Here is a 12,939-nt window from a genome sequence, read left to right as displayed (position 1 = left end):
ATTCACTACTGGTATATGGGAAAGTGATTAACTTTTGTGTATTAACTTTGTATCCTGAAAACTTGTTATAACTGCTTATTAGTTTGAGCAGTGTTTTTGCCAATTCTTTAGGATTTTCTACGTAGATTATTATGTTATCTGTGAACAAAGACAGTTTGATTTCTTCCTTCCCAGTCTGTGTACCTTTTGTATATTTACTTGTTTTATTGGATTAGCTAGGACTTGCAGTACAGTTTTGAAAAGTAGTGAGAGGGGACATTTTTGCCTTGTACCTGATCTTAGTAGGAAGGCTTCTAGTTTTTCACCATTATGTATAATGTTAGCTGTAGATTTTTTTGTTAGATGTTCTTTATCAAGTTGAGAAGTTGCCCTTTTATTCCTAGTATTGCTTTTTCTGTATCTAATGATAGGTTCATGTGATTTTTCTTCTTTAGCCTGTTGATGCAATGGATTACATGAATTGATTTTCAAACATTGAATCTGCCTACCTGTGATAAATCCTAGTTGGAAGTGGTATATAATTATTTTTATAACATTGCCAGATTTGATTTGCTAATATTTTGTTGAAGATTCTTATGTTTGTGTTAATGAGAGACATTGGTCTGCATTTTCTTGTAATGTCTTTGTCTGGTTTTAGTAATAGCATAATGCTGGCCTCATAGAATAATTTAGGAAATATTCCCTCTGATTCTTTCTGGGAGATTTTAGAGAATTGGTGTAATTTCTTAAATGTTTTGTAGAGTTCACCAGTAAAACTTTCTGTTTTTTAAATCACATAAGAAATAAAAAATGGTAGGGGGCACCTGGGTGGCTCAGTGGGTTGAGCCTCTGCCTTCAGCTTAGGTCATGATCTCAGGGTCCTGGGATTGAGCCCCACATTGGGCTCTCTGCTTAGCAGGGAGCCTGCTTCCTCCTCTCTCTGTCTCTGCCTGCCTCTCTGCCTACTTGTGATCTCTATCTGTCAAATAAATAAATGAAATCTTTTAAAAAAATGGTATTACAAAAAATGATATTTTCCCCATGTAGTTGCCTTTCCTAGAGATCTTTTTTTTCTTCATACAGTTGTGTGGTATGGTCTAGTGTTGTTGTTGTTGTTTTTTCACTTCAACCTGAAGGATTCCTTTTTCCACTTCTTGTAGGGAAAGTCTAGTGATAATGAACTCTTCAGCTTTGATCTTGGAATGTCTTAATTTGTCCCTCATTTTTCAAGGACAGTTTGCCAAACATGGAGTTATTGGTTGACAGTTTTATTCTTTCTGTGTTCTAAGTCATTCCATTGTCTTTTGGGTTCCATGGTTTTTCTACTCAGAAATCAATTGATAATCTTACCAAGGATCTCTTGTATATGGTGAGTCACTTCTGTCTTGCTACTTTTAAGATTTTGTCTTTATCTTTTAGTAATTTGATGATAATGTGGCTCAGTGGAGCCACATTCTGTTTGTGTTTATCCTATTTAGTTTCTTGGATTTGTCACTTCAGGTCTTACGTCAAATTTGGGAAGTTTTGGGGCGCCTGGGTGGCTCAGTGGGTTAAAGCCTCTGCCTTCAGCTCAGGTCGTGATCCCAGGTCCTGAGATCGAGCCCCGCATCCGGCTCTCTGCTTGTCAGGGAGCCTGCTTCCCCTCCTCTCTCTGCCTGCCTCTCTGTCTACTTGTGATCTCTGTCAAAATAAAAACAAAACAAAACAAAAGAAAACTTGGGAAGTTTTTAGACATGATTTCTTCAAATCTCTGTCCCTTTTTTCTCTTTCTCCTCCCTCTGGTATTTCCTCGCTGTATATGTTGATTCGGATGATGGTATTTCATAGGTCTCTTAGTTTCTATTCACTTCATTTTTTTTTTTTTAAAGATTTTATTTATTTATTTGACAGAAATCACAGGTATGCGGAGAGGCAGGTAGAGAGAGAGGAGGAAGCAGGCTCCCCGCTGAACAGAGAGCCCGATGTGGGGCTCGATCCCAGGACTCTGGGATCATGACCTGAGCCAAAGGCAGAGGCTTTAACCTGCTGAGCCACCTAGGCGCCCCCATTTTTTCTTTTCTTTTTGCTCAGACTGGATAATTTATCTTCAGGTTTCTTGATCCTTTCTTCTTTTTCTCAAATCTGCTACTGATCCCCTGTAGTGATTTTTTTTTTTTTTTTAACTTCAATTATGGTAGTTTTCAGCCCCAGAATCTGTTTGGTTCCTTTTTATGATTTCTTTCTTTTTGATATTCTCATTCTGTTCATACGTTGTTTTTCTGATTTTTAAATTTCTTTGTTCATGTTTTTCTTTACGTCTTTGACCATATTTAAGGCAGCTATTTTAAAATTTTTATTGTCAGGGACATCTGGGGTGCTTAGTTGGTTAAGTGTCCGCCTGTAGCTCAAGTCATGACCCCAGGGTCCTTGAGTCCTGCATCAGGCTCTCTGCTCCCTGGGGAGCCTGCTTCTCCCTCTCCCTCTGCTTGCCACTCCCTGTACTTGTGTTCACTCTCTTTGTCAAATAAATAAATAAATTTTAAACAAACAAAAAAATTGTCTAGTAAGTTCAGTGTCTGGCTTCCTTAGGGACATTTTCTGTCTATTTGTTTTGTCTGAGTGGCTGTTTTCCTGTTTCTTTGTAAGCCTTGTTATTTTTTATTGAAAACTAGACATTTGGATATTATACTTTAAGCTTTGTTGTTATTGATCACTGAATGCTGTAATAGTCCATTTGTCTAGTGACTTCTCCTGATTGTTTTTGCAGAGTATATTCCTTCCTATATGTGGTCACTGAAGTTTCTTTTCCTTAACTTGTATCCAGCTGGGGGTTTTAACAGAAGTATCCTTGAACACCAGTTGCTAAAACAGACAAACAAGGAAACACCTCTTCTAGTCTTTGAGGATTGGCTCTGTGCTGGGGTTCTCTCACTTAGCCAGACTTAAACTGAACTTAGGGATCAACCCAAGGTTAAGACTTAAGATCTTCTTAGGTTATTTGTTGGTAATGTGTTTTCATTTTCATTCATCTTAAGATATTTCCTTTTCTCAGGTCTTTCTGAGTATGTATCTGGTTCTAGACATATCCGTGTCTTTCTAAAATCCCCTGTATATGTAAGTGTTCTTGAGTGCCCTAATTTCCAAGAGAAACTCTGTTTTTTTTTTCTTTTTCCTCCTAGGCCTTAGATGATTGAAGCATAGTCTTTTGCCCCAGATATCTGCAGGTTTTTCCTTTGCTTTTGAGCAATGTCTGCCACTTTTCTGGCCTCGGTGAGTTCCAAGTTAGGTGAAACAGAGATGAAAGTCAGCCTTTCAGACAACTTAGAACAGACCTGTGTGATAACTGGTGCCTGAGGTCTTCTTTGTTCCCTCTAGAACTAGGGAGTATGGGGCAAGTGTAATTAAGAATACCAACAAGGCTTTCCTACTATTTTTAAGTTGCTTTTATTCTTTTCCTTCTTCTCTTCTCTTCTGTTTTCTTTCCTGCCTTCCTTTCTTCCTTCCCTTCCTTCGTTCCTTCTTTTTTTTAAGTAGGCTCCACGCCCGTCATGGGGCTCAAACTCACAACCCTGAGATCAAGAGTCACTTGCTCTACTACCTGAGCCCCCGAAGTACCCCTTAAGTTGCCTTTTTTCTTGATTTGACTTTCTTTTGATTGTTGTAAACCTTCAGTTATTCCAGAGTTTCTGCTTGTTTTGTTATGTTTCTGTGGAGGACAGGAGCTTGGAGCAGCCCACTTCACCATTTTGTTGTTTAGAAAAAGTGTCTAAAGTCAGGAATCCACATCTATTGAAAATTGCATTTTGTTCCTCCAGTAAGTTCATAACTGTCCATACATTCCTTTAGTTTCTCCTTTTAGCTATGTCATTCCCTGGCATGGACTTCACATGGTTTCTTGTGTCTGCTTTAAGATCTTTCTCAACCCATGACTATGTCTGCAGGTACAGGTTGACTTTCACAGGCTCACTTTTTAAGAAACTGCTTTGCTTGTCCTGAAAGTTTTCTCTAAAAATAGCTAGGATGTCTATACCAGGGGCCCTCCCCAGCTCTGGCTAGAGCCTGAACACTTGAATCCATTGTGGTTCCTTCTTTTTTACTTGGCTTAAAAATTCTTTGTGATATTTATGGAAAGGTAAGATGTGGAAGTTCAGTAGGTTACTGCTTTTTGGAAGAAAGCTTTGTTTTATTCACTTCTTCATTCCCTGTTACTAAAAGGCCACTTCAGAGGCTCAGATAGGGAGCTTCTGTTCTGGTTCTCATTTTTTCCTTTTAGCAATTAGCCATGGCTCCTTGGGTACTCTCTGGTTGCCAGGCTCTCTGTATATCCCTGGGACTTGGCCTAAAATGCTAAGACCAGGCCTCTGGACATGGAGCCCATTCCATGGCAGCTCGGGGCTGCAGGTTTTCCATTTCTGTGTTCATTTCCCCAATGATTACATCTTGTTTTGGTTGTCAGTGCTCATCTTTCTTTTCAATTTGATTTTGAGTATAGCTTCTGGGTACTTTCTGCAGTTTCTTAATTTAGGATTTTTTTTTTTTTTTTCTGGGAGTTAGCACTCAGATTCTTGATTTCAGATCATTAACATAGATTTTGGATAGGAAGGAAGGGAGATTTAAAACATTTTTCTTTTATTGAATTATAATTTACACACAATAAAATATACAGCTTTCAAATGCTCTTTTTGATAGGTTTTGACAATTTGACATCTGTATCTAACCTTGTTATCACTGTCCAAAACAAGATATAGAACATCTCAGAAAATGCATTTAGCAAGAGGAAAGGTTTCCCTATTTTTCTGAGTTATTTCTTTTTCATTATTTTTAGCATTCCTTATATATTTTGGATGTGAGTCCTTTGTCAGGTATGTGTTCAGTAAATTAAGGGTGTCTTTAGACTTGCATTATTTTAAACGTTGGATGAAGCCCCATTTATCAATGTTTTTTATTTATGATTAGAGCTTTTGTGTCCTTTCTAAGAAATTTTTGCCTACTACAAGGTTGCAAAGATAGTCCAATATTATTGCCTAGTTTTGGGTTCTGGGTTTTATATTAAGGTCTGTGATCTATTTTGAATTAATTTTGGTATATAGAATGAAACAGTAATTTCATGGTGGTGTGTGAGTGTGTGTGTGTTTTTAATATAGATTGTTAATTGTTTCATCACCATTTGTTAAGAAGTCTTCTTTCCACGTTGAATTGTTTTGGTTCCAGGTCTCAAATCAGTTGTGTGGTTCTATTTCTTCACAGTCTATCCTGTTTCATTGTCATTTTGTCTGCCTTTATGCCTGTGCCATATTGCCTTGATTATTGCAGCTTCATAGTTCTTAGTGGTTCTCAATTTGGGGCAGTGTCAGGATCCTGGAAACATTTTTGGTTGTCACAAGTGTGGATTCTGGGGGACAGTGGGTGCTACTGTCATCGAGTGAGTGGAGGCCAGAGATGCTGCTAAACATCCTATACACACAAGACAAACCCCATCAACAAAGAATTATCCAGTCCAAAATGTTAATAGTGCTGAAGTCGAAACTGTGCTTTTTTTTTGAATAAGTCAACTAGCGTAAGTCTTCCAATTAAAAAAAAAATTGTTTTTAACTATTCTCTCTCCTTTGTATTACCATATGAATTTTATTTTTATTTATTATTTCTATTTATTTATTTATTTATTTTTAAAGATTTTACCCATTTATTTGACAGACAGAGATCACAAGTAGGCAGAGAGGCAGGCAGAGAGAGAGGAGGAAGCAGGCTCCCCGCTGAGCAGAGAGCCCGATGCGGGACTCGATCCCAGGACCCTGAGATCACGACCTGAGCCGAAGGCAGCAGCCCAACCCACTGAGCCACCCAGGCGCCCTATTTATTTATTTTAAAGATTTTATTTATTTATTTGAGAGAGAGAGATCACAAGTAGGCAGAGAGAGAGAGGAGGAAGCAGGCTCCCTGCTGAGCAGAGAGCCCGATGCGGGACTTGATCCCAGGACCCTGAGATCATGACCTGAGCCGAAGGCAGTGGCTTAACCCACTGAGCCACCCAGGCGCTCCATTTATTTATTATTTTTAAATATTTTATTTGATGGAGTGAGAGAGGGAATACAAGCAGAGGGAGTGGGAAAGGGAGAAGCAGGCTTCCCACTGAGCAGGGAGCCTGACGTGGGGCTCAATTCCAGGACCCTGGGATCATGACCTGAGCCAAAGGCAGACACTTAATGACTGAGCCACCCAGGTGCCCCTTCCATATGAATTTTAGAATCTGCTTATCAATTTTTATAAGAGAATGCCTATGATTTTGAAAGATGCTTAAAAATATAGGTCTGTTCAATATGCTAGCTTATTAAACTTCCCTATGACCCTGCAATTGCACTACTGGGTATTTACCCCAAAGATACAGATGTAGTGAAAAGAAGGGCCTATTGTACCCCGGTGTTAATAGCAGCAATGACCACAGTTGCCAAATTGTGGAAAGAACCAAGATGCCTTTCAACGGATGAATGGATAAGGAAGATATGGTCCATATTCACTATGGAATATTATGCCTCCATCAGAAAGGATGAATACCCATCTTTTGTATCAACATGGATGGGACTGGAAGAGATTATGCTGAGTGAAATAAGTCAAGCAGAGAGTCAATTATCTTATGGTTTCACTTATCTGTGGAGCATAACAAATAACACGGAGGACATGGGGAGATGGAGAGGAGAAGCGAGTTGAGGGAAATTGGAAGGGGAGATGAACCATGAGAGACTATGGACTCTGAAAAACAACCTGAGGGTTTTGAAGGGGTGGGGGGTGGGAGGTTGGGGGAGCCAGGTGGTGGGTATTATGGAGGGCACAGATTGCATGGAGCACTGGGTGTGGTGCATAAACAATGAATTCTGTTACACTGAAAAGAAATTAAATTTAAAAAAAAAGTCTATTCAGTATGCTAGCTTGTTAAACTTTAAGATAAGTAGTTTGTAGTATTTAATACTATATGATTAATAATTTATATTATAACATATTTTATTAATTCATTTATTATATGATTATTTTATGGTATATAAATAGCAATTAATTAGTTTAATAATATGTAATTAAAATTGAATATAATTAGAAACTTGGTTTCTTGGTTGTAGTAGCTGTATTTCAAGTGCTTAATAGCTCTAGTGGCTACCATGTTGAATAGTATAGTCAGATAGTATTCATAGAAAGTTCTTTTGGCCAGGACTGGTATAGATCACTTTGGGAATTTATCTATTCTTCTGATCCATGAGTGTATATAAGGTGTTTTTTTTTTTTTTTTTTTTTTTAGATACTCTTATCAGATAATGAAAATTCCACTGTACTGCTAGGTTACTGCTAGTTTTGTTTCTGGTTTTTTTTTTTTTTTTTTTGGTTGTTGTTGTTTTTGTTTTTTAAAGATTTACTTATTAATTTTAGAGAGAGAGCATGTGAGTGGGGTAGGGGCAGAGGGAGAAGAGAGAGAATCTCAAGAAGACTTCACTCTGAGTGTGGAGCCAACACCAGGTTTGATCTCCTCACCCGGAGACCATGACCTTAGCTGAAACCAGGAGTTGGATGCTTAATTGACTGAGCCACCCAGGTGCCCCATGCTGGTTTTGAGTTATGACTGAATATTGGATGTTGTCAGATCTTTCTTTTTATTTGTTGAAAAGACTGTATTGTTTTTTCCCTCTGTTTAGTATAATTTGATTGGTTTTCACATGTTAGATCAACCCTGACTTCTCGAGATAAACCCCATTTGGTCAGGATGCATTCGTGTTTTTTGTGTATTGCTGGATTTGATTTGGTAATATTTTAGGAATTTTTGTGTTCATGAGGGATTTTGATCTGCATTCTTCTCTCTTAAGATGTCCTTATCTTGTTTTGGCATCAGGGTAATGTGGCTTCATACAGTAGGTTGGGAATTATTCTAGGAGAGGAGATACACTAGTAATTGAGCTCTTACTCTGTGCCACTTTACAGATACCACCACCTTTAATCCTTACAACTATGGTAGGAGGTAGTAACATCCCAGCTTTGCAGGGGAGGAACCTCAGACTCAGAAAAGTAAAGCAAATTCCCAAGGGCACACAGGTATAACTGAAGCCAAGCTATGGGGAGTTGCTAAGAGCAGCCTTTGAATGATACTTCCCACTGCTGGTTCCATGGGGGCAGGCAGCTCAGCCTGTAACCCAGGTGGCAGCAGTCCTTTTAGCTTGTGAGGCAGAGTCTCCCTGTCTGCAAGCCTGTGCTCCCAGCAAGAGAGCCTGTGCCCTCAGAGCTGAGGCTGTTGCTCCTGGACCCTCTTTGGCAAGTGTTGGGTGGCAAGTGTCTTTCCTATTTTTCTTGGTGTGTAAGGGTTCCCTTCACATTCCCTGGTGAGGAAACTTTGATGCCTCCATAAAAATCAGCTCTGGATGGTTTGCTGAGGGTACATTCCCATGTGGGTGGAACTGGAAATTGCCCAGAAGCTCAGCATGGACAATCTCTCTCATTCTAGGATGTTTGGATATTAATTCATCTGTGAAAGGGGCTCGTTTTGTCCGATTCTGTGATGCATTCAATATTCCACTCATCACTTTTGTTGATGTCCCTGGCTTTCTGCCTGGTAAGTCATTGAAAGAAGTGGTGGCTGGGAGAGGTGCTTTTGTCCGATAAGGCACTCGCTTTATTTGGAGGTTTTCTTGCAAAATTCTCTAAGGATTTGTGACATCTCTGTATTCTAGATGTCTGAAAGATGGGGCTGTGGGATGGGAGTTGCTCTGTCCTAGCCCTTTGGGGAGCAGGGGAAGACCTCATAGGCCCTCAAACCTTGTGAGAACTCTTGTATCTAGTAACTCTTCCTAATGACCTAGGCACAGCACAGGAATATGGGGGCATCATCCGGCATGGTGCGAAGCTTCTCTACGCATTTGCTGAGGCAACTGTACCCAAAGTCACAGTCATCACCAGGAAGGTGAGGAACTTGTATCAGAGGCTGTGAGCCGACTCCTGGCAGCATGGCCAACTTTGGAGGTCTGGCCAAGAGTTTCAGGAGGGTTGGGAAAAGGAGTACACCTTGCTCACCCTTAAAAAGATCTTTTACAGCCCTGTGGATATGTTGGTGGTCCTTTCTGGGAACTGGAAGCATCAGGGGGAAAAGCCAGCAAAGACGGTGAATAGTAACTGTGAAAGGCCTCTGGGTTGTGTCCAGATATTCTCTGCTCCGGCTTCCTGGCCTCAGAGACACTGGGCCTTCAGTAGCCCAGGAGGGCTCTTCTTTTTGTATTCACTTGGGTTCTTAGGATGTTTCAGGGCATGATCTTTTTGACTCGGGCTCTAACATTTAGCATTTGGGTCTGTTCTAGGCATATGGTGGTGCCTATGACGTCATGAGCTCCAAGCACCTTTGTGGTGACATCAACTATGCCTGGCCTACAGCAGAGATTGCAGTCATGGGAGCAAAGGTGAGGGCTTCTAGCTTTCCCTTAGGCTGGGTGCAGGTACTCCATTCTCCTAGCGGGAGCTCATAGGTGGGAAATGCTGGAGAGATGCTGGGATCCCTCTGATGGGCCAGGATTCTAGGGAGCTGGGAAAGTCTCCCTCCTTGAGCCCCAGGGCCAGCTCTGGCTCCTGTCCTGCCGTCTCCCTCCAGGCACATGCTGGTATCTTCATGCTCAGGATGGGAGGGCCCCTGAAGGGGTTTTGAGATTATCAGTAAAAGGGAAAGGGTTGAGTCAGCTGAACTGGCCATTGGGAGATTGGACATTCCCTGTAACTCCATCTCATCTCTTTGGGGTGGGGGTGGGGGCTAGAGCCATTCCTTTTAGCCCACAGAAGCTGAACTGTAGTTCTGACCCCTGGTGACTCTGGGCAAGGTCTAGTAGTGCCCCCTCCCCCTTATCCATAGGGGGCATGCTCCAACACCCCCAGTGGAGGCCTAAAACCAGGATAATGCTGAACCCTATATATGCTGTTTTTTTCTTATACATACTTAGGTACTTATGATAATGTTTAACTTATAAACTAGGCACTGTAAGAAATTAACAATAATAAAATAGAATGATTATAACAATATACTGTAAAAAAAGTTGTGTGAATGTGGTGTCTCAAAATATCTGTTACTCACTCTTCTTGTGATGTGAGATGGTAAGATGGAGGTGAAGAACATAGACACTAATGTCAGGAGGTTCATCTGTCTTCTGGAGTGTGGTTGATCCTGGGTAACTGAAACTGTGGATGAGGGGGGACTGCTGTACTTCCTGCTGTGGTCCCCACTCCTTTCCTATTTTGAAACAGCTATTGGAATTGTACCAGCTAACTCCCTTGGCTCTCCCCATAGCTGACTTTTAGGGGTTCTGAGGTCAAGGCTCATCTTTTAGACCTCTGTACTTCTACATTTGCAGTCCAGTCTGTCTGCCTTTGGCCAATGAATTGCATACTCAGGATAAGAAAAAAGAAACAGGGCATTTTATTTCCCTTGATACAGGGGACCATGGATCTAACAGTGGAAAATAGGCCAAACATCTTGGCCTCAAAGAAGGATAGATGCAAGTGGACGGAGTAGGATGGAATGTGGGGACACAAACTATTGGCTTTGCCTGGGCTGCCTGTCATTGGGGCCACAGCGGAAAGTCCCATCACATAGCCCCTGGAATCATGATGGTTGACTCCAACAGTGTTTACCTCTATGCCCTTTCTCTCCAGGGCACTTGGATTTATCACAAAGTTCACAACCACACACTGTGGTAGTGAGTTGAGGGAGGTCTACCAAGGTTGGGACTGCCATTTAAGTTCATTAACTACTTTCATGACAGGGTGCTGTGGAGATCATCTTCAAAGGGCATGAGAATGTGGAAGCTGCTCAGGCTGAGTATATTGAGAAGTTTGCCAACCCCTTTCCTGCTGCAGTGAGAGGTAGGGACTGTGGTGGGGAGGGCAGCCTTGGTCATTTGCTGGGTCACTTGCTGATTCCTTTACTCCACAAAGTCTCACACAATTGCCCTTTGCCCTTGCAGTTGAACCTGGAGATGAGTGAGGGGTGGGATTGTCCCTGGGCAGTCATCACTTAAGGATGGTATCTATGCTGCTTTGGTAACCAGGATCAAAACAACATTGCTGAAATGGCTAAATTTCTTAGTGTTGTTCCAGTTACTTAAGTTTTGTGTAAAAAGTTGCTCTAAAACAGAGCGGCTTAAACAACCAACTTTTTTTTTTTAAAGAATTTATTTATTAGAGAGAGGGGGAGAGGGAGAAGTTGGCTCCCCGAGTAGGGAGACTGACATGAGGCTTGATCCTAGTACCCAAGCCAGAGACAGATGCCCAACCAACTGAGCCACTTAGGCACTCCCTTCCTTTTTTTTTTTTTTTGCTCATGTTTCTGAGGGTCATCGATCTGGTCTGGGTTCAGTTAGGTGGCTCTTCTGCTGGTCTTGCCTGGGATAAATCATGCAAAGATAGTGAATTGGTAGTTTGGGGCTGGATGGTCCAAGATGGCTTCACTTACATGGCTGGTGTTGGCTGTCCACTCGACCGCTGCACATACTTTCTTATTTTTAACGCGGCTACTCCACACTTATGGTGTCTTGAGGGTAGGAGGAAAAGCTGCAAGGCACCTTGAGACCTAGATTTGGAAATTGAACAGTGTCACTTTGCCATATTCTGTTGCTCAAAGCAAGTCACAAGGCCAAGTGAGGAAATTGAATCCTGATGGGAGGAGTGGTGAAATCACATGCAGAGGAACTTGTGTTACAGGGACATGAGGAAGTGTAGTGATTTTTGAAAATACTAATGTGTTTTCTTAACTTTTACTTCCTGTTGACTTTATCTTGACAGGGAAGGGATCAGATTTTATTCTCTTGCCAAGTGCTTCCAGGCCCAGAGTTGGGGCCCTGCCAGAGGAACAGGGATGCTCCTAGGATGCAGGGGAAGGTTCACAGGGCCCACGCCCACTTACAGTAACTTGGGTCTGGCTCACACTTTTGGCCCCAGTGATGGTGCCCAGGCTGAACATAGATTGAGGGGTGGCATTATCTGGGGATGCAGATGATCTACTTCCTTTTCTGTGCTTCACCAGGATTTGTGGATGACATCATCCAGCCTTCCTCTACAAGAGCACGAATCTGCTGTGATCTGGATGTCTTGGCCAGCAAGAAGGTACAGCGCCCTTGGAGAAAACATGCCAATATTCCACTGTAAATGAGTCGAAGGATAATAAACCAAGAGCCAGTTACTGCCTGGCCATTCATACCTGTCCTTGCTTTTTGCAATCATGGTACCCAGAAATCTAAATACTGGTAATTACTTGAATTGGCTGTTTATTAAATTCTAGGAAGATTTCATTTATGCCTTACTGTTAAAATTATTTACTTTATTAAAAATTTGTTTTAACTGCTGTTTTTTTGGGTAGATCTCATTTTTAATGGTAGAAACCTGAAAAATCCAGAAAACAGTACATAGAATATTATCACTTACAGCTGACTCTTATTTGACACCTCTGTGTATATTTTTCCTTTTTCCCCAGATTTTTTTTCTTGGTAGGTGAGCATTTTTTTAGGGCCAAGTACCTACCTGCTTAGGCTTCAGTTGTTTACTTTTAAATAATATTTAATAATGTGCCCTCAATTCCTCTAGGAATTGTTGAGGATTAAGTGAGATGTCCGCAGTTGTGTCTGGCAGAATGGATGCTCAGTAAGCTGTAGTACTCTGTATTAGGTGCTTTTCAGAAATGTGTTCTCACATTTTGAAAAACTTATTTTGGAAATTTTCAAACCTATAGAAATGTTGCAGGAGTGGTACTTGTATACCTTTCATCTCGATTATCAGTGAATTATCTACATTTGTTTCATCCCTTCCATAAACATCTAATTATTACTTATTGTTTTTATTGATCCATTTGAGAGTCATTTGCAGAATCATGACACTTCATCCCCTTGCACCACCAAACATCAGTGTTTATTTCCTAGGAACCAAGGTTCATTGTCTTACAGTCTTTCATTACATTGACATTTTGGAAGAGTAGTTACC

General features: G+C 41.1%; 1 protein-coding gene across 2 annotated transcripts in view; it reads left to right on the top strand.

The window, feature by feature from the left end:
• The window catches only part of PCCB (propionyl-CoA carboxylase subunit beta), a 102,836-nt gene extending 90,528 nt beyond the window's left edge, over positions 1 to 12,308 (top strand). For both annotated transcript variants that reach the window (XM_082690928.1, XM_082690929.1), the window contains 5 exons: positions 8,435 to 8,542; positions 8,790 to 8,890; positions 9,282 to 9,380; positions 10,731 to 10,830; positions 11,990 to 12,308. In XM_082690928.1, the coding sequence (XP_082547054.1) occupies positions 8,435 to 8,542; positions 8,790 to 8,890; positions 9,282 to 9,380; positions 10,731 to 10,830; positions 11,990 to 12,111 (530 nt within the window). In that variant the 3' untranslated portion in view covers positions 12,112 to 12,308. The remainder of the gene's footprint in view (positions 1 to 8,434; positions 8,543 to 8,789; positions 8,891 to 9,281; positions 9,381 to 10,730; positions 10,831 to 11,989) is intronic.
• Positions 12,309 to 12,939: the final 631 nt, after the last annotated feature.

Source organism: Mustela nivalis (assembly GCF_964662115.1).
Source record: "Mustela nivalis genome assembly, chromosome: 1".
In the NCBI taxonomy this organism is placed as follows: Eukaryota; Metazoa; Chordata; class Mammalia; order Carnivora; family Mustelidae; genus Mustela; species Mustela nivalis.
This window is presented reverse-complemented; position numbering and strand designations above follow the sequence as displayed.